Raw genomic sequence first — 21,208 nt, forward strand, 5'->3', positions numbered from 1 at the left:
TATTAATATCCTATGTCTACTTTTGATTATGTTAATATATCCTTTATCCACTTCGCTGTTGCCCATGGCAGACTTGACTGAACCAGAGTCATGCATTGCAAAATGTTTTTGCAAAATGCCTACAAATAGTTATTTGTTATCATTCGTTACATCCTTTCTGGCTACAGACTGTGATATGAACCTCTTCAGAGCAAACCACTCCTGCTCCTCAGGAATAACATCTGCTTCAGGAATAACTTCATTATATCCCTCAAGTGCTCACTTGTTGAATTTACGTAGGCCAATAGATTCAAGGCTAATCTAATTGTGTTGTTGATTCATACATTGATTAGGGTTTTACTTGTTGTTCCCAAAGGGGATATTCTTACTGTGTTTCAGTTATCGTAATCGTGAACATGTTTTCTCAAAACTTTTAGTCATACGTTTTAAATGTCCCACTGGCCACAAACACACAAACGATGCCCTGTCAATGTTTGTCTCACTGTAAATGTCTTAAACACTGCATTTCGTTCAGCACAATGTCTCGTAAAGCATTATCATTAGCAAGACCCAAACAAGATGTTAGCTGTGGTAGCGCTCTCTCTCTCTCTCTCTCTCTCTCTCTCTCTCTCTCTCTCTCTCTCTCTCTCTCTCTCTCTCTCTCTCTCTCTCTCTCTCTCTCTCTGTCTCTCTCTCTCTCTCTGTCTCTCTCTCTCTCTCTCTCTCTCTCTCTCTCTCTCTCTCTCTCTCTCTCTCTCTCTGGATGGATACAGGTGTCCCTTGGCAGGAGGCATAGTGCAGCAGTGGAGGGGCGGGGCCATGCAGCTCTCCTGTGACAGGTAGTGGAGCCGAGGGGGAGGGGCCATGGTACCTGTGCAGAATTGTCAGCAGAAGTGTGTGGTGGGAACAGTGCACCTGTTCCACTTCACAGGCTCCCTCTCTCTCTCTCCCTGTCTCTCTGTCTCTCTCTCCCCTCTTCTCCTTCCTCCCCCGGGCTGGTCTGACAGCATAACGGAGCGCAGGGCCTCACCATGGATCCCAAGGAGGCCGGCGGGAGTGAGAAGGAGAAGGAGAAGGAGAAGGAGAAAGTGATCAAGAGGAGGAACAGGCCTGTGTTCCTACGTTACCTGGAGAGGAGGAAGACAGACACCATTGTGTCCGATGACAGAGGGGACGTCAACCTGGGCACGCTGCTGAGGAGGACCCAGTCGGACAAGACGGAGTACAGCGACAAACTTAAAGGTAGGCCGGCTACAATGACCCCCCTGCCCACGAGGGGTTAACAGCTATGGCCACCATCTCTATTCGTGTGAGCTAAGATTTCCCTCCGTACTTCCTTAAATCAGTAATGATAGAATGCCCATGAGAGATTCTTTTGGTGGAGGGAAGTTTTCTAGTATATTTGAGAGTTATACTGTTATGTGGCTTGAGGGCAAACATTCACAGAGGTTCACACACAAATGCACACATACTGTACATGTATTCATTAACGCACAATAGACGTGAGCATACGCACACACACACACACACACACACATACACAACCACAAGCATGCATACACACACACACACACACACACACACACACACACACATACACAACCACAAGCATGCATACACACACACACACACACACACACACACACACACACACACACACACACACACACACACACACACACACACACATACACAACCACAAGCATGCATACACACACACACACACACACACACATACACAACCACAAGCATGCATACACACACACACACACACACACACACACACGCACACACACACACACACACACACACACACACACACACACACACACACACACACACACACACACACACACACACACACACACACACACACACACACACACACACACACCGTAGCTCTCTGGATGCTGGGCACCTGTTGCGTTGTCATGTGCTGGAGTAGGGAGATATTCCCACAGGGATGAGATCACATATGCAAACCGTGCTCTGAACTCGGGCACAGAGGAGTGGCTATAGGAGCGCTCCGGACCAGCAAGTAAACAAGTGACTTACTGTGAGGGACGCAATAAGAAGGGCTTTTTCATTACCGGTTCACTTAATTATTAAACCAATTTCAAGAGGGGGCGTGGATGTGTCACCCTTAGTGTGATACAGGTAGGGTTTGGTCTGTGGGTAAAAAAACTAGTTATTTACACGGACGTTGTGAAAAAGGAACAATGTTCCGGTAGCTTGAGAAATCAACACGTTCCCGTCACGATCGCTGACGTTAACCGTATTCCAAATGAACCGGCCTCACCTGTCCTCACCGCAGAAGAACACGGGCACTGTGTCACAAAACCAAGGGTTAGGCCTACAGTATGTGGATATTCTTGTGCCACTACTTCCTCCACACACACACACGCACGCACGCACGCACGCACGCACGCACGTAGGCCTTATGATAATTTGTTTCCTCAAGAGACAAAAGGAATAACATCATGATGTATTCGTAAGGCCGCAAAAACAAAGCCTTTCACTTGTTACTGTGCCAACGCGCTGAGGATGGGTAGCTGTGTGCCGCCATCCGCTTTGTTTACCTTCAGAAGAGACACTCTACTCCTCTGCACTTTGTTTACCTTCAGAAGAGTCACTCTACTCCTCTGCACTTACAGTAGTTTACCTTCAGAAGAGTCACTCTACTCCTCTGCACTTACAGTAGTTTACCTTCAGAAGAGTCACTCTACTCCTCTGCACTTACAGTAGTTTACCTTCAGAAGAGTCACTCTACTCCTCTGCACTTACAGTAGTTTACCTTCAGAAGAGTCACTCTACTCATCTGCACTTACAGTAGTTTACCTTCAGAAGAGTCACTCTACTCCTCTGCACTTACAGTAGTTTACCTTCAGAAGAGTCACTCTACTCCTCTGCACTCTGTTTACCTTCAGAAGAGTCACTCTACTCCTCTGCACTGACAGTAGTTTACCTTCAGAAGAGTCACTCTACTCATCTGCACTTACAGTAGTTTACCTTCAGAAGAGTCACTCTACTCCTCTGCACTTACAGTAGTTTACCTTCAGAAGAGTCACTCTACAGGCGGTCGGATGGCGTAGCGGAGATTGCGCTCGTCACCAATGCAAGAGTCTGTGGTCTCGACTCCCGGAGTCAGCATTGCCTGTGGCTTGGGCCGATCGTCATACTAACTCGTTTGGCTGAGTTAGCGGGAGGGAAGTCGTGGGTGGTAATCTGGCGTTGTGAACAGCGGTCAGGTCAGGTCAGGTCAGCGAAAGGCAGGAAATGGTTAAGGCAGCGTGACCTCCCACGCGTTACGCTTCACCAATGAGAGTCCTCGCTGCCAGGTGGAAAGAGAGCCACTGGCTGTCTCCACATGTGTCGGAGGAAGCATGTGGTGGACTTCAGGGTTCCCTTGTACCGACCAGTAGGAGGAACATGTGCACAACAACCAGGTAGGGGAGGGGGGGAATTGGCATAACAACTAAATTGGGATGGGGAGAAAAATAGAAAACCAGGCGGAGAAAAAGAGGATAAAAAAAAAGAAAAGTAGAGTCACTCTACTCCTCTGCACTTACAGTAGTTTACCTTCAGAAGAGTCACTCTACTCCTCTGCACTTACAGTAGTTTACCTTCAGAAGAGTCACTCTACTCATCTGCACTTACAGTAGTTTACCTTCAGAAGAGTCACTCTACTCCTCTGCACTTACAGTAGTTTACCTTCAGAAGAGTCACTCTACTCCTCTGCACTTACAGTAGTTTACCTTCAGAAGAGTCACTCTACTCCTCTGCACTTACAGTAGTTTACCTTCAGAAGAGTCACTCTACTCCTCTGCACTTACAGTAGTTTACCTTCAGAAGAGTCACTCTACTCCACTGCACTTACAGTAGTTTGCCTTAAGAAGAGTCACTCTACTCCTCTGCACTTACAGTAGTTTACCTTCAGAAGAGTCACTCTACTCCTCTGCACTTTCCTCTTTCTTGACTCTGTCAAAGAGACGGCCCCAGGCGCTGCATCGCGGCAGCGTCGTCGGACAAACAGCAGGGTGTTTTCAGTAAACTGATCAGCCCACCCTGCTCACGAGGGACTTTAGCCCCGCACCTACAGTACTGTGGCGCGCCGTGCCACACATATTTACTGTGGTATTACCATTGCAAATATTGACATAGCGATGACTTCACTGAAAGAGGAAACATGTGAGCGATGTGGGCGGACGGCGAGTTCTCACCTGGCTGTCAAACAGGTCGGTCGGGCTGCCTGACGCCATGGCAACCCTGACATCTCGTCCAACGCTGTGATAGTATGTCGTTGTGATGTCTTTATTATTTCGTTAATTAAAATTGTATTTGTTTTTTATTATTATTTATTGTTATATCAAAGTCATTTCTCATGTCATGCTGATTTAGCATAATCCGATCAACCTGTTATGTAGTTTCTTTCCTGTAGGTTGACATTGTGTGTGTGTGTGTGTGTGTGTGTGTGTGTGTGTGTGTGTGTGTGTGTGTGTGTGTGTGTGTGTGTGTGTGTGTGTGTGTGTGTGTGCGTGTGTGTGTGTGTGTGTGTGTGTGCGTGCGCACGTGTGTGCGTGCGCGCGTGTGTCCTTTTGGTTAGTTTGTCTGTTTCTTATTATACACACTGCTGCTTTAGAGACTGCTTTACTCTTTTTTATTTTTTTATTTTACTCTCCAACCATCCTTTTAGCATTTGGACCTATTACTGTAAAAACAATAGTTGTAGACCAGTCTGCGTTGAAGTATCCTTAAAGTACCCTTTAAGTTCTTTATCCTAGATATATTCTCAATGACAGAATGCCATTGTGCCTGTCGGTAGGAGGACATGGTCTGCCGTGTCGTTTTGCGGTGATACGTGATACGCTCTGCCTTCCTGGTTCTAGGGGCCTTTCCGCACGGTCCTTTTTACAATGGGCCGCGCAGTGAAAGGCCCTTGTATCCACTTTCATGAGAACTCCTCCGCTTGGCAACCGTGCCCCACCACACACACACACACACACACACACACACACACACACACACACACACACACACACACACACACACACACACACACACACACACACACACACACACACACACACACACACACACACACACACACACACACAATCGTGGCAAATGACTCAACTTAGGGAAGTAAGTCAACCACAGTGTGCAGCTCTAACAGTCCTTAAGCTATGACACAGAAACGTCAGCCGCACCAGTCCTTTGTGTTGGCTGGTTTTATGTTTATCAATCTTTTCTAGGACAGGCAAAGAGGTAGAATGTCTCCTGTTCATCTTCCTGCACTCTTTTTATTTTTTTTATTCTTAACATTTTAATTGTATTTTCAGATGCAGATTCAGATTCCTTTATTGTCACAGCTTTTAAAATGTACATACATTCAGAGAACGTGAGATGCTTGTTTTCCTTGGCTCCTCAACCGTATAGTGTGCAATACAGTGCAATACAACAAATAGACTTTAATAATCCTATACTATACAATATAACTTTACTCTAGGGCTGTCCCCGACTAAGGATTTGGATAGTCGACTATGATTGGCCATAATTTGCCGTTAGTCGACTATTAGTTGACAAAAAAAATTATATATATATATATATATATATATTTATTATTTGTTTATTTTTTTGTATCATTCCATTTGGGCTGTGGGGGGTGCTTAATGTCTGAAGGAGTCGACTGAAGGCTTCGTGTCCTCTGCAAAAGCATGCAATTGGTCCACTGATGGATACATCTTGATATTTGTCTAGTCTAGTGTGTTCATTAGATGGGTGAAATCCTCTTTCAGTGCCTCTGTGCCTGTTTTCTTAGGCAGTTAGCCTTTGGTATGCATGCCATTAGCGTTAGCCACGCTTCTAGGCCTCTTTTCTTTTGGAAAGAATGGTAATAAAAAAAATTGTTTAAATAAAAACTTTTTATAATTTTTTTTTTTTTGTATTCGACTAAGAGGTTGGCAGTCGACTATGGCTCCTTTCGACCGATTAGTCGACTAATCGACTAATACAATATAACTTTACTAGACGATATTAATTAATTAATTAACTGATTTAAAAAAAAAATTGTATTTATTTATATGTATTTCTGTTTTTATTAAGACACCGGTCACTGGAATGGAACAGATACATCAAGTTATACATCAAGGGCACAAGTTTCATTACAGATGAATGACGTCACACATACATGTACACCCTGAACCGGCAGAGCGGCTCACCACCAGTGTCCTGTTCTCACGGGGGGACGTTTTCATCTGTGCTGGCTTCTCTTTTTACACTGAAGAGCCACAAAGACACATGAGCCTCAGTGATACTTGAAGAAAAAAAAATTCTCTGTTTTTTGGGAGGGGATCATTTAGTATCATTAGCTAGAAACAAAAAAAAGGACAATTCTTCATTTCACAGACTTATTAGAGGACAGGCAGGCATAGGGGCAGCAGGAACACACTCCTATAAGAGATCTATTCAGTGGTAATACGATCTCATGGGGGGAGCGGGGGGAGTTGTCCACGTCCATTAATACAGCCTTTTGAGGGATTGACAAGGTCATTGTCTCTACCCTTGAAGGATATTACATCATTTCCTTATTACACCTCTCCATGAACAATAGCCCCCTATTGTCTATGCGTATTGGCCTGCATAGTTGTTTTTGGACCGCTGTCACAGTGATCCATCGGCAGTGTAAAACACTTGATATGCTTACTTAGACATGCCCTCAAGATTAAAACCAGCATGTTCAGCATGACGTTGACCTCTTTTTCTGCTACGCCAGAGTGGCAACTTTAATATAATGATTATATACCTGGGAACTAATGAGGATGGAACGATGACAAACTGTTGATTTACATATACACACGTCTCATGTTGTCTCAGGGCAGGGAGATCCTTCCAGAGTCACTTCAGTGAGATACTATTTGTTCCCACGCTTTATTAATACAGTAGCTCCTCATCACTTCCTAGGTTACGTAAGTCATAATTCATGCCCCCTAAAATCAAGTATCACCAGCTAATTCTAATAGTATTTACATTGTTGTGTGTTTAAATATTCCCAAAGGTCTGTATTTGTTTGTCAGCACATCAACATCTGTTTAGTGTCGACACAGCAATGCTTTGCTGCAGATAGCTATAGAGCCTCCAGTCCTCGCTCATCTGTTTCTGTAAATAGGGGCTGATTGCATTGGATATTGTGTGTGTGTGTGTGTGTGACGTGTGTGTGTGTGTGTGTGTGTGTGTGTGTGTGTGTGTGTGTGTGTGTGTGTGTGTGTGTGTGTGTGTGTGTGTGTGTGTGTGTGTGTGTGTGTGTGTGTGTGTGTGTGTGTGTGTGTGTGTGTGTGTATATACGCATATGTGTGTGTGTATGTGTGTGTGTGTGTGTGTGTGTGTGTGTGCATGTGTGTGTGTGTACATGTGTCAGCACCTCCCATCCCTTCCAGCTGGAGCAGATGGAATGCCGATGCAAGCCGTGGCATTACATCATCAAGACGATTAGTTCCGTAACCCAACACAGGCCTTGCAGCCCCCCCCCCCCCCCACCGCCACCACCGCTAGCCTTCTCTCTCTCTCTCTCTCTCTCTCTCTCTCTCTCTCTCTCTCTCTCTCTCTCTCTCTCTCTCTCTCTCTCCCCCCCCCCCCCCCCCCCCCCCCCCCCAGAGGAGGAAGTGGTGCGTTGAGGCGATTAGGGGGGGAGGAAGCATCCCTCTTCCCTGAACACAGTCCCCTGCTCGCCTCGCCTGCCATGCAAAGCACACAGCAGCCGGAGAATGATTAGGCTACGGTGCGATAAAAACAGATCAGGGGAACCTGACTGGCATGTTAAGTGAGGCCTTTTGGCGATCAGTCAAAACAATTAGATCACCGCGAGTGGCTGCTCTGGAGTCAGCCGGTGCGCTCTGGGAGAGATGTATGTGTTCTGGAGCGTGTGCGCGTAGCCGGCGTGTAACACACATAAACATTATGCAAATGCCAGCGTCGCCCCGACACTCTGCGAAGCGGGTGTGCGTCGGCTGTACCCTCTCTTTAGATTTATTAATGACATTTAGGATCAGATTAAATGTTCCTATATTAACCCCTCGGGGGAATCCAGGGGTCACAGCGGCACAGGGGAGGGGGAGGGGAGGTACAGGCAGGGTCATGACCCTGCCTGTACCTTATGCGAATAAGAAATACAAGCATACAAAATAAAGAACAAGATACAATTTGAATAAAAAAATTTAAAAGAAATTAGAGTCTAGTCAGCTGGACAGGTATGTATACTCAATTGATAATAATAACACAATGTATGTATGTACAGCCCCCCCCAATATTATATATTATGTATACATATATATAGCTAAGTACAATGTGCAATACTCCATACTGAGTCTTAGTCTACCCTGATATATGTTAACAGATGAAGTGGATTATCAATAAATATAAAATATGCGTATAACGTATACAGATAAGATCCAAGGTGCTTAGTAAAAGAAAGAGTGATGTGTGAGTCCTTGAGCACCAGGTGTGCCAGAGTCTGTGCAGGGTGAAGAATCAAACAGTTCTAACAGTTCTAACAGTTCTCACGTTGTAATTAGTGTCTTTAATAAAGGGGCACTATGCCGCTTTGGGAGAGACATTTGAAACCCAGAGAAGTACAAAAAAAGCAATGGTATATTTACATATCTGAATAAATAAACTGTCCTCAGAGGGAAATAGAGTCCCTGGAACACAGTTTGAAGCCAGAAAGCTACCCAAAATGTTACACTGTAGCTGTTTACATTGGCAGTTGTGTTTGTTTACAAACCAAACAACTTGTGTTTGGATAGAATAAGAATTACATGTGTAGTAAATATGTTTTAACTGATTGCAGGCACTGCAAGTGTAAACAAATCCCCCTCCTTTTACCTTTGATTGCAAATTACATGTACGTGCATTCATTAGTATCAGTATAGGGGTGGCCTTTGACCTTTAATTACCAATGGACTCATTAGGCTATAGCGGCCCTGTAGGGAATATGACGACAACAACAACAACAACAACAACAACAACAACTTACTTATCATACCTATCAGGACTTTTCTGTGTTTTATCGCTGGGAAATTGCAGAATATTGTGAAAATTGCACGTCCGTGAAAATAAATTGCAATTGAAAAGTGACTGTCAAATGAAGCGTGTTCCTTGTTGCTATATACCGTAGTGTTGCAACGTAACAAACTGGCCATGAGAACCAGAAGCAGAAATTTGCAAGCAGCTTGTGACCATTTTAATGCGAAAATATTGCAGGGACGAGTCTCATTTGCACACAAATATTGCGGAGTTGGGTTGAAATTGTGTACTGACTTACGACACTTGTGATCCCATCTGTCCTCAGAGAAAATGGCCCCCCATGACCTGTCCGCCCCCTCGTCACCGGCCCTGGAGCCCGGGGAGGTCCGGGCGAGGAAGATGAGCCGCAGGGCGAAGGTCATCCAGGAGCTGGTGCAGACGGAGAAGGACTTCCTCACGGACCTGGAGCTGTGCATCCGAGAGGTGGTGAAGCCTCTGAGAGACAAGCAGGTACATATACACCTCCGTCCTGCCGGAGACACAAGACACCCTCTGAATTAAATAGATCACGGTTAATTACGGTAAATCAATAAGTATCAACCCCACTAAGCTGCACACTGTATACGGAAGGTAACAGAATACAAGGCAAAGCAGTTCTCCGTTTTGGATGATGTCATCTGTTTTTTTGTAATAGCTCTGGATGAACCCATCTCAACGTCAGACTGTGTCTAGACACAGTGAGGAAGTACTTGATCTTGAGTGAAGATTTACTATCAACAGATGTAGCCTCTTTTGGCTGCACACCTGGTAGGTGATCTACTGTTTGAACTAAACTGTAAACTCACTGAGCAGAAAGGTTTACAGAACAATAATAGAATAGGGGAATAATGTGGCTGAACTCACCACACTCGCACACCACACACATTTAGTGCCAGGCCATGGATATGAAGGGTTGTGAATCCTCTACTGTGGTGTTGTCTTCTGCTGGAAGGTGGTGGACGTGGATCGTCTGTTCACCAACATGGAGACGGTGTGTGAAGTATCTGCAGCGCTCCTACACAGACTGCAGCAGGCCATCAGAGAACCTGACCTGGAATCACTTGTCATAGGTAACCTTCAGTCACTTTCACTGGATTCCTTGGTTGTGCGATTTTTCTTTTTACAATACGTTGGCTTATACTAATATAGTTAGTCTGGTTACACCCCTTGAATCACTGCCCTTCTTTCAATATGTTGGCTTATACTAATATAGTTAGTCTGGTTACACTCCTTGAATCACTGCCCTTTTTACAATACGTTGGCTTATACTAATATAGTTAGCCCGGTTACACCCCTTGAATCACTGCCCTTTTTTCAATATGTTGGGTTATACTAATATAGTTAGTCTGGTTACACTCCTTGAATCACTGCCCTTTTTTCAATATGTTGGGTTATACTAATATAGTTAGTCTGGTTACACCCCTTGAATCACTGCCCTTCTTTCAATATGTTGGCTTATAGTATTATAGTTAGCCTGGTTACACCCCCTTGAATCACTGCCCTTTTTTCAGTTTCTTTTATCTATAGTTCACTCTGACATTTGGAGCATGGAGGGTGTGTGTGTGTGTGTGTGTGTGTGTGTGTGTGTGTGTGTGTGTGTGTGTGTGTGTGTGTGTGTGTGTGTGTGTGTGTGTGTGTGTGTGTGGGTGTGTGTGTGTGTGTGTGTGTGTGTGTGTGCGTGCGTGTGTACACACGTGTGAAATTCATGGGCGTACTGTATGTGGTCGCAGCATAACCCTTTTACATATCTGTAGTTAGTATATCTATATCTGTACATATCCCTTACCTACTCTTACTAGTTAGACTGCTAGCCAGTATGACTACTACCATACTGTTTTCATACCTGTATCACTGTACATAATCATTTAATATTACAACTCTGTATACTGAGCTGATTAGCGCCACACTCAGTAGTACTCATGTATATATTTTATACGCAGTTTAATTGTCTGCACATTCATTGTATATTACTATTGCACTTACTGTTACATTTGCACTCTGGTTGGATGCCAAACCTCTTTTCATTTTACTGTACTTGTGCTGTATAATGACAATATATTTGAATAGAATCTAATCTAATCAAATCAACTCTAATCTAATCTAATCTATTGCGGATTTGCGCTTGTTAATTCTGTGATAGAATTACTGTAGGAATCTGGAAGAAAGGGCAGCGATGCAAGCGGGTGGAAGCAGAGTTATATGGTGTAAATATAACTCTTGTACTTGAAGGGGAAATCTTCATCCAGGCCAAGGCAGCTTTGGAGGACGTCTATAAGATTTACTGCTACCATCACGATGACTCCATCTCTTCACTCAGATCCTATGAGAAAGAGGAAGAAATCAAGCAGCATTTCATCACATGTGTACTAGCTCTGAAGTAAGCCATCAAATTACTACTTACACATTAAAAAACATTTGAAAATCCTCAATTCATAATTTATTTCACAATCAAATGTCAATTCAATGTATGTATGTATTTGATCAACTTGATATACTCTATAATCAGTTTTCTTTGTGTTTTATTACAGGAGAATATATGACCAAGAGTAAGTACACATTATCCTATCATTTAACACAGTTCTGAACATGTTTGATTGATTGAATTGATTTATTGAAAACTTTATTAACAGATTGCAGAATGGGTACAGTACAGTACAGCTCAATGCATACAATTGTTAAGGGGATGCAGACCAGAGAAAGACTTGTTTACATCAGGGTCCCCCATTTTCAATTCATCATAACATATATGACATACACGACATACAGATAGACAGTACTGCTACATCTATACATTTATGACATACCAGATTTGCAAATACAGTACTGTTTGTGATACAAAAAGGGTCCAGAAAAGAGAGTATATACATTTGACGTAGAAACTGTACATTGGAGGAGGTTGGGTAGGTGGGGTGGGGTTGGGTGGGTGGGGGGGGACTGTACATTGGAGGTGGTTGGGTGGGTGGGGTGGAGGGGGGGGGGGTTGGGTAGGAGGGGTGTGTATGTGTGAAAGCAGAGTCGGTGTGTTGTGTATAGAATCTACCGAAATGAATATTGACTTGGTTGGCATGTGATAAATCACATTAACATACATTATTATACAGGTGTATAAGTAAGTATATAGAGCAATAGGATAAATCTGCAGTGCCGCAGCCCGGCAATAGGAGGGGCCTGTACTGTGAGTTGGGGGCCTGTACTGTGCGTTGGGGGCCTGTACTGTGCGGTACTGTTACATTTGTGATTGATTGATTGATTGATTGATTGAAAATGTTACAGTACAGCTCAATACACACAATTGTTAACCCTTTCACTGCCGCGCTACCAAACGGTTAACCCTTTCACTGCGACAATACACCGAAGGTTACCCCTTTCACTGCCACACGACAGCAGGTTAACCCTTTCACTGCCGAGAAAGGGGATTGATTGATTGATTGATTGATTGAACATTTTATTAACAGATTGCAGAATGGGTACAATACAGTACAGGTCAATACACACAATTGTTAACCCTTTCACTGCCGCACTACCAAACGGTTAACCCTTTCACTCATACTCATATAGGGGAATAAGCTCGTCATTTAAGGGTTTGTGATCTAAACTGTGTTGTATCTAACAATTTAAGTTAACTTACTATTTAGGTGTTTGGTTCACAGTGAATAATTCCAACAGGGTGAGCTCATTTATCAGCTGTGGTCTGTTGCCACTTGAATCGCTCAATTTAGCAAGGCAGTGGAAGTGAAACCCTTTACCAGCCAGAAAGGATATGTTATCATTACTGCTGTTTGGTTCTCAGTGACTCAGCTGTACGTTCTCAGAGGAACAGTGTTTATCTCAATTCATCATCTAGAAATGGTAGGTTAGAATGTTGTGTTCATTCATAGCTAAAGACAGTAGGGATTGATTGGTTACTTTCTTGTGATACATCACATGCACACCAAGTCAAGTGTGAATTCACACCAACAACTAAAATACACAGGCTGTCAAAGCTGAGCTGAGCTGAGCCATATGGTTCTTCAGTGCGAGGGTTCATAATGTTTCAAACATTTTCTGTTACGTACCGCATCTTGATTGACTCTTATTTGGGGTGACAGTGGCTCGGGAGGTAGAGCAGTCGTCTGCTAATCCGGAGGTTCCCGGTTCGATTCCTGCTCCTCCCGGGCAGCGTGTCGAAGTGTCCTTGAGCAAAACGCTTAACCCCTAATTGCTCCCGATGAGCAGGTTGGCTCCTTGCATGGTTTCCTCCACCATCGGTGTGAGAATGTGTGAGTGAATGGGAAAAATTATAAAGGGCTTTGGATAAAAGCGCTATATAAATGCAGCCATTTACCATTTATTTACCATTCTTATTGACCACAGAGGGAAGTCCCACCTGCTGGACATGGGTTCTCTGCTCATCAAGCCGGTCCAGAGGGTGATGAAGTATCCCCTGCTGCTGCGGGAGCTGTGGCAGGCCACGCCTGAAGACCACCCCGACCACCGGCCGCTACAGGAGGCTTTCACCGCTGCCAAGATCATCAACGTGAACATCAACGAGTTCAAGCGGAGGAAGGACATAGGTGAGAATTCCGTATGGATAAAGATTATGAATCGGTAAAAAGTATATTTATAAAAGGTTGAATTTTGCTGTTTGCGATCAGGCAGATCATTTCATAATTGGTTCATCATGCATAGAAGTAATTAACTATCACAACTAATTGACCAATCCCAAGCGCCACTCCTCTTTTCTCAACCCTCCAATCACAATTGTTGCTTTCCTCGTTCAAGCTAAGAGAGGGTAGAGTCAGTAGTATTGCTGTATATGCTGCAGGTGTCTTCCTATCCATTCTATATCTATGTTCCTCATTGCTTTTTTTGATCCACTTTTTCTCCCATTTTTCTATATTTTCTCCCATCCCAATTTCGTATCATCCAATTCAACCCTCCCCTGTCACGAACGCTGTTTCTTGCCTCCCACAAGCCGGCTGCAATGTGGACTAAGTCATACATAGCACAAGTCCCCTCCGGTACTTGAGGTAACAGCAGTCGCATCTTTTCACCTGCGCAGCTCGATCTCTCAGTGTCGAGGAGTAACGCGTGGGAGGCTCACGCTGCCCCCGACACTTCCTGATTCTACTGCGCAGGCGCACCAACCGACCTGTAGGAGTCGCTTGTTCACAACGTTCGATCCCCACCCTTCAGTTTTCCCTCCCCGTAATACGGCCAATGTGTATTACTGCGGACGACCAGCTAAACTGAAAACAATGTGGAGAGCTGGATTCGAACACGCGAATCCTAGCGTCTCCACACTGGTGGCGAGTGCCTTGCCCACTACACCACCTAGCCACCCATCTATGTTCCTCATTGCATTAGATTATTTAATTTTGTTTCCTGAGAGGTCAGCGTTCGAGATACCCGCACACCAATTGACCTATCTCAAACCCTGCCCTCTTTTGCTCCCCGCCTGTCCGAGGGAAGCAACGGTTGCGATTGGAAAAGAGGGGCAGAGCATGAGATAGGTCAACATCATTTGCATCAGAAACCACAGTCCACATGCTGAGATTAATGCAAAGAAATACTGTCTTCTTACTCTAATATTTCATGCAACTATTTCTCCGTGTCCCAGTGATGAAGTACAAAAGGTCAGAAGACGAGTGCACACTGAGAAACAAATTCAACAAGTTCAACATTCACTCGATCCGCAAGAAGTCCGACAGATTCACAGGCTATTTAAAGATCCTCACCGGAGTTGAACGACAGGTAAAGTAAACTGATGATAAAATAAACTGATAATTTCCCCGTTTTTGTACTCCTTCAACACATGTAAACAACATAAAAGTGAGTAAGTCATCAGGACTTCACACTTGTCGTGGCGCTAATCTTGTTGGCGCATTGGCTATGTTATCAACACACAATTATCTGCTTTTTGTTAGAGGTCACAGTGCTGTTTACATGTGCCGGAAATGTCAACGCGGGAGTGAATGGAGAGAGTGGATTGAACGTTAACCGCCCTTTCTGTAGGTGAGAGATGAAGCGTTTGATAAGGAGGAGAAGCTGTTCCGGGGCCTGGAGAAAGCTGTGAGGCAACTGGTGAAGAATGTCCAGTGTTACATGCAGCACACCCAGGTCAGTCACACTACGTCTACTGTAAATACACCTCTGCCTTTGGGCAACGTTGCATTGAATGTAGGGGGTGCTGATCTGCGGTCAGTAGCCATCAGGAACATTTATTCAACACTTCGTCATTTTGTGAATATAGACCCTGTTCTGTGTTCCTTGCCTCACCTGGTTTTTATGTATTTTTTAAAATGAATTAATTCATTTTTATTTTGGTTTCTGCAGGAGATGGTGTCTGTGGCTATCCAGAACGCCCAGGACCTGGAGAATATCCTCAAGGATCCAAACAAAATAGACACCAACGGGTCATTTCATGAGAACGGCAATGACCCATATAAGCACTTTGTAAGTGAAAGTGGGAAGGGTTTTCTTGGTTTGTTGCTGTTTGTACACACACACACACACACACACACACACACACACACACACACACACACACACACACACACACACACACACACACACACACACACACACACACACACACACACACACACACACACACACACAAACAAATGTTTTCGAGGGCTCAGCTTAAAACAGTTTTGATATTCTGTGTTGGCAAAGACTATTGACGTTCAGTACATAGAAGAGGGCCGATGGGGTCTGTTAGGGAAACAGCACACTTAAACCCTTTTGCTCTTTGGGGAGCATAGGTCATTCATGAAATCTCTCCAGCTGGTTCGGTGTTGGGCGATTTTCTCTGCTTCCTTCCATGATGTTCTTTCTTCCTTGAGATCCGCCTCGACAGACCTTCTCCAGCTGTTTCTGGGTCTTCCTGGCTTTCTCTTCCCCTGTGGGTTCCAGGTTAAGGCCTGCCTGGTTGTGTTGGAGGATGGTTTTCTCAGAGTGTGTCCAATCCAGCCCCATTTCCTGCGTTTGATTAGGGTTTCAAGTGGTTCTTGTTGAGTGGTTTGCCAGAGCTGTTCGTTTGTGATGGTGTTTGGCCAGTAGATTCCCAGGATCTGTCGTAAACATCTGTTTATGAAGGTTTGCAGTTTGTTTGAGGTTGCTTTTGTTGTTCTCCATGTTTCTGCTCCGTATAATAGAACTGATTTGACATTGGTGTTGAAGATGCGGAGTTTGGTCTTTGTGGAGATGTGGTTTGAATTCCATGTTTGCTTCAGTATTAAAAATGCTGTTCTTGCCTTCCCTATTCTTGCTTTGATGTCTTTGTCGCTACCTCCGTCCTTCCCCACAATGCTTCCCAGGTATGTGAAGGTGTCCACCTCGTCCAGTGCTTCTCCGTCCAGTTGTACGGCCTCTTCTAAATTGTGGTTCATCTTCATCTCCTTTGTTTTTGCTTTATTGATGTGTAGGGAAACAGCACACTGGAGTAATAATAATAAACGTTATTTGTATAGCACCTTTCATACAAGAATTGCTGCCACTTGCAAATGCACTTGCAAAGTGCTTCACAGCAGTGATGTAGACACATAATAGACATAAAATAGGCATAACATTTGCATACAATTGGCATGACATTAATGCCTTCAGAAAATATCGTAATAGATTTATGACATTAAAATCTATAAAAAGACTATTAGCAGGTTTCTGACCAAATAAAAGCAATGCATAAAGTGCAGACATAAAATGAGTATAAAATAGACAGAATAAGAGCAGTGCAAAAAGTGTAGACAGAATGAAAGTAGTGCAATAAAATAGCTAATTTACATACATTAGCATACAACAGACATTGCAGTGCGATAAAATAGCTCTCATCTGCAGTACAACAATCACAGTCTGGATGCAATGAGTCCAAGCAGCAGAGTGGATTAAAAGGCTACTTTTGAAAATATTTAGTGTCTGTGGTTGGGGACCTTCAATAAACCAGTAGTAGATGATGGGCATAGTTGACAAAATAATTGACAATGTAGCTTGATCCTGTTCCATTTAGTGCTTTGTATGTAAGGAGGAGGACCTTAAAATCGATTCTAAATGATACCAGAAGCCAGAGTAGCTAACACTGGATGGATGTGGCCTCTCCTCTTGGTTCTAGTTAATAATAGCCTAGTTTTTAATGAGTTGGAGTCTTTCTGTGGGTTTTCCGGAAGGCCGGTAAGGAGTGCATTACAGTAGTCTAGTCGGCTTGAGATAAATGCATGGATCAGTTTTTCAGTGTCCTTTTGATTTATAAATGGTTGTACTTTAGCTACTGTATGTTTCTAAGGTGGAATAATTATGTTTTTGTCACCTTGTTGATGTGTGATTTAAAGCTTAGTCTATGATAACACCAATACTTGTAACTTCTGGTTTAATCCAAGGAGTAAGTTGCCCCATATTTCTCAGCAGCATTTCTCTTTTGTTTATAGGGCCAACTAGTAGGATTTCAGTTTTGTCCTCGTTTAATTTTAGGCTGTTCCATCCATTTGTTTATTGCTAAGAGACAGACAGAAATGGAGTTAATAGCTGTAGTATCATTTGGTTCAGCAGAGATGTACAATTGTGTGTCAACTACGTAGCTATGGAAACATACATTGTGTTTTCTAACGTTGTCCCCAAGTGGCAGCATGTAGGCTATAGTGAGAATAATAGTGGACCAAGGCAGCTCCCTTGTGGAACTCTGAAGTAGGTGTCATGTTTCTCAGAAGCATGATCTCCGAGCCTGATGTAATATTTTCTTCCTTTGATATATGTTCTGAACCAGTTTAATATAGTCAGAAAGACTGACTTTTCTAGAAAATTTATTAGGATATCATGGTCAATCGTGTCGGACGCTGAGCTTAAGTCTAATAGGACAAGCATTGAGACTTTATTTGCATCTGAGTTTAGTTTAGAGGTCCCTAATTATTTTAGTAAGAGCAGTTTCAGTGCTGTGGTGGTAGGTGTGTGATATCAAAACGAGCCTTAATGTTAATTGTTTGGGTTAAATCTCTTTCACGCCTCCATGTTTTCCCTCTGTGCCGTGGAGGGTCTGCCACTAAGTTCACTGAGCCCTTATCACATGGGTCCAGCTGGAGCGGCAGGGACCCGTGGTCTCGTTCCAAACGTTCTCCCGCATGTAATTAACCTACATTATTATCGTCTGTTCTGCCTCAAACTCATCAGCTGTCTTTCCATCCGTCCCTGAACTGTGCACACTTACAGTACACACACACACCCCTCCCCCCAACTCCACTCTGAGGTTAATCTGAGAAACCCAGAACCTCCAGCGGTAAATTGAGTAGTGGTGCGAGAGGTTCTGGGCTGACTCTAATGGAGAGTGGTCTTGTAGCTACTAAACTCTCACTGACAGGCCAGTAGGTCTGTTGCTGCTGTGCTGCTGCTGCTGCTGCACAACACACCCCCCCCCCCCCCCCCCCCCCAAATCGTGATTCACTGAAAACAATTCATTGGGTTTTTCAGATGTCATGAGATTTAATCACCCCCTCCACACTGCGATGCCATGAGACTATTGATGTGAGTCTTGACTATGAGACTGGTGGGGATATTTCCCTCTAGCTGTCCTGATAGGTACATCCTTCTCTCTCTCTCTCTCTCTCTCTCTCTCTCTCTCTCTCTCTCTCTCTCTCTCTCTCTCTCTCTCTCTCTCTCTCTCTCTCTCTCTCTCTCTCTCTCTCTCTCTCTCTCTCTCTCCCCCTTCTCTGTTGCCCCCCCCCCCCCCTTTCTGGGTGGATGGTTCTGTTGCTAATTCTGAGATAGCCAGGCCTGTGAATGAGGCTCTTTATGTGGGAGACTCTCTCACCACCAGTGGTCCATCAGCACTCTTAGTCTTTAATTAGCTTTAATATCTCCTACAGAACAGAGGCCAGTCTCAGAGACAAACGCACCTGTGTGCCAGGGAAGAGAAATGCAATAGAGCTGGTTTTAGGATCAAAGGGATCTCGTTATTGATGCCCTTTGTATCTGTTCAAATAGACACTTTACTATCTTAATTGGTAAGATTCTCGGAGGAGACAGGGGTTGCAGGTGGCGGAGTCTTCAAAGAAGCGAGAGCGTAATCCACCTTGTGTTTCACGGTGCATTCATCCTCTCGCATTCTCTTCACTTGTGACTATTTCAGAAAAGATAAGATAACATCTGTTTCCTTGGTCTACTGTGTTACTATATCTTTAATCTGAGCCTAGTTTGACAGGAAGTTAGCCAGAATGCCGATGTCACTTATATCACTGTTAACTTTCTGAGCCAGGTCACAGGCAGGTCAGAAGCACATTTAAAGGGACATACACACACCGCAGTCTGTCTCTGCTCAACTCACACACACACACACACACACACGCACGCACGCACACACACGCGCACGCACACACACACACACACACACACACACACACACACACACACACACATACACACACGCACGCACGCACGCACGCGCACGCACAGGCACGCACGCACGCACGCACGCACGCGCACACACACACACACACACACACACACACACACACACACACACACACACACACACACACACGCGCACGCACGCACGGACGCACCCTACTTATACACCTGCATATAACCCATATATAACTTTGTATGATAGCTTGTACAATAATGCTGTATATACCGTCGTATATATATATATATATATTTATTCTTACAGTGTATATATATCTATCCAGTGTACATGCCTGCACATAATCCTTTTACATATCTGTAGACACTATATCTATATATGTACATATTTTATACCCAGTTTAATCACCTGTACATTGTACATTGCTGTTGCACTTTACTGTTACATTTGCACTCTGTTTGGATGCCAAACTTATTTTCGTTGTACTGTACTTGTGCTCTATAATGACAACAAATACATTTGAATCTAATCTAATCTCACCTGCGGACCGTCCAGAAAGAGAGGATGGAGCGCTTGGTCGTCGCCCCCCTCTCCTCCCTCCACGGCATGTTCACTGCCCCTCAGAAGCTCATCCAGAAACGCTACGACAAGCTGCTGGACCATTGCAGCCGCTTGGAGCGCTCCTCCTCATTTTCCTCCACCTCCTCCACCTCTCCCTTGCCGGCGTCAGAGGGGCAGGGGCAGGCCAAGAGGGACTACGTGGCCCTCAACGCCCAGCTGGTAGAGGAACTGCAGAGGTTCAACACGGCCGCCCATACCATCCTGACCAACTGTGTGGCGTGCCTGGTGGCTCTGCTCCGGGACCTGATGGACACGACCCCCCACCGCACGCCCACCATAGAGCAGCTACCGGTAAGGGTCCCACCGCACGCCCACCATAGAGCAGCTAGCGGTAAGGGTCCCACCGCACGCCCACCATAGAGCAGCTACCGGTAAGGGTCCCACCGCACGCCCACCATAGAGCAGCTACCGGTAAGGGTCCCACCGCACGCCCACCATAGAGCAGCTACCGGTAAGGGTCCCACCGCACGCCCACCATAGAGCAGCTAGCGGTAAGGGTCCCACCGCACGCCCACCATAGAGCAGCTACCGGTAAGGGTCCCACCGCACGCCCACCATAGAGCAGCTACCGGTAAGGGTCCCACCGCGGACAGTGCCAGTTAGCCTAGGCATTGTCCAACTAACACCTCTCGAAGGCTAACTGGCACTGTCCGCTTCCATTCATTGTGCTAAGCTAGGCTAACATGCAGCCAGATAGCTTTCTACTGAACGCACAGAGAGGAAACTGGTATCTATCTTCTTGTTTCTCTCTAGAGAAGACGTGTTCCTTTAAATGAATAAAAACATTATAATACATTAAAAAAAATATGAACCATCTACTATTATGCACATTGCTAAATAAGGAATCTACCTCGCCTATATTACTACCTACTATGCTAGTATGTCTATACTACTATGCACTCAAGATCAACACTGTTTGACAAACAACGTTACTTACCCTTACTGCCAGAGTTGTACCCTTCCTGCTGACTTGTAAGTCACCTTAGATAAAAGCGTGAGCTAAATGACTAAATGTAAATGTAGGCTACTGGTTGCATGGCAACTAGGTATCTTGCGAGTCGCGTATGTGTTGTGTTTTTCTTGAGGGAGACCCTCAATCCAATGTTGGGTCCCTAAATTGGCCCACAGTCATCCAAAGTTTGAGAACACCTGTACTAGACGATACTGCCCTATACGAAGGAAAATAGCAGTACTGTGCAAGTAAAAGAAAACACCTTCAAAGGT

General features: G+C 44.5%; 1 protein-coding gene across 1 annotated transcript in view; it reads left to right on the forward strand.

Annotated features, from left to right (window-relative positions):
- Nucleotides 1-899: 899 nt before the first annotated feature.
- The window catches only part of arhgef38 (Rho guanine nucleotide exchange factor (GEF) 38), a 26,855-nt gene continuing 6,546 nt past the window's right edge, over nt 900-21,208 (forward strand). Inside the window, exons 1-10 of the mRNA XM_084318069.1 lie at nt 900-1,221; nt 9,323-9,507; nt 9,989-10,106; nt 11,266-11,413; nt 11,565-11,582; nt 13,390-13,589; nt 14,636-14,769; nt 15,031-15,135; nt 15,352-15,471; nt 19,919-20,275. Coding sequence (XP_084174195.1) covers nt 1,011-1,221; nt 9,323-9,507; nt 9,989-10,106; nt 11,266-11,413; nt 11,565-11,582; nt 13,390-13,589; nt 14,636-14,769; nt 15,031-15,135; nt 15,352-15,471; nt 19,919-20,275 — 1,596 coding nt within the window. The 5' untranslated portion in view covers nt 900-1,010. The remainder of the gene's footprint in view (nt 1,222-9,322; nt 9,508-9,988; nt 10,107-11,265; nt 11,414-11,564; nt 11,583-13,389; nt 13,590-14,635; nt 14,770-15,030; nt 15,136-15,351; nt 15,472-19,918; nt 20,276-21,208) is intronic.

This window comes from Notolepis coatsorum (assembly GCF_963971535.1).
Source record: "Notolepis coatsorum genome assembly, chromosome: 7".
NCBI lineage: Eukaryota > Metazoa > Chordata > Actinopteri > Aulopiformes > Paralepididae > Notolepis > Notolepis coatsorum.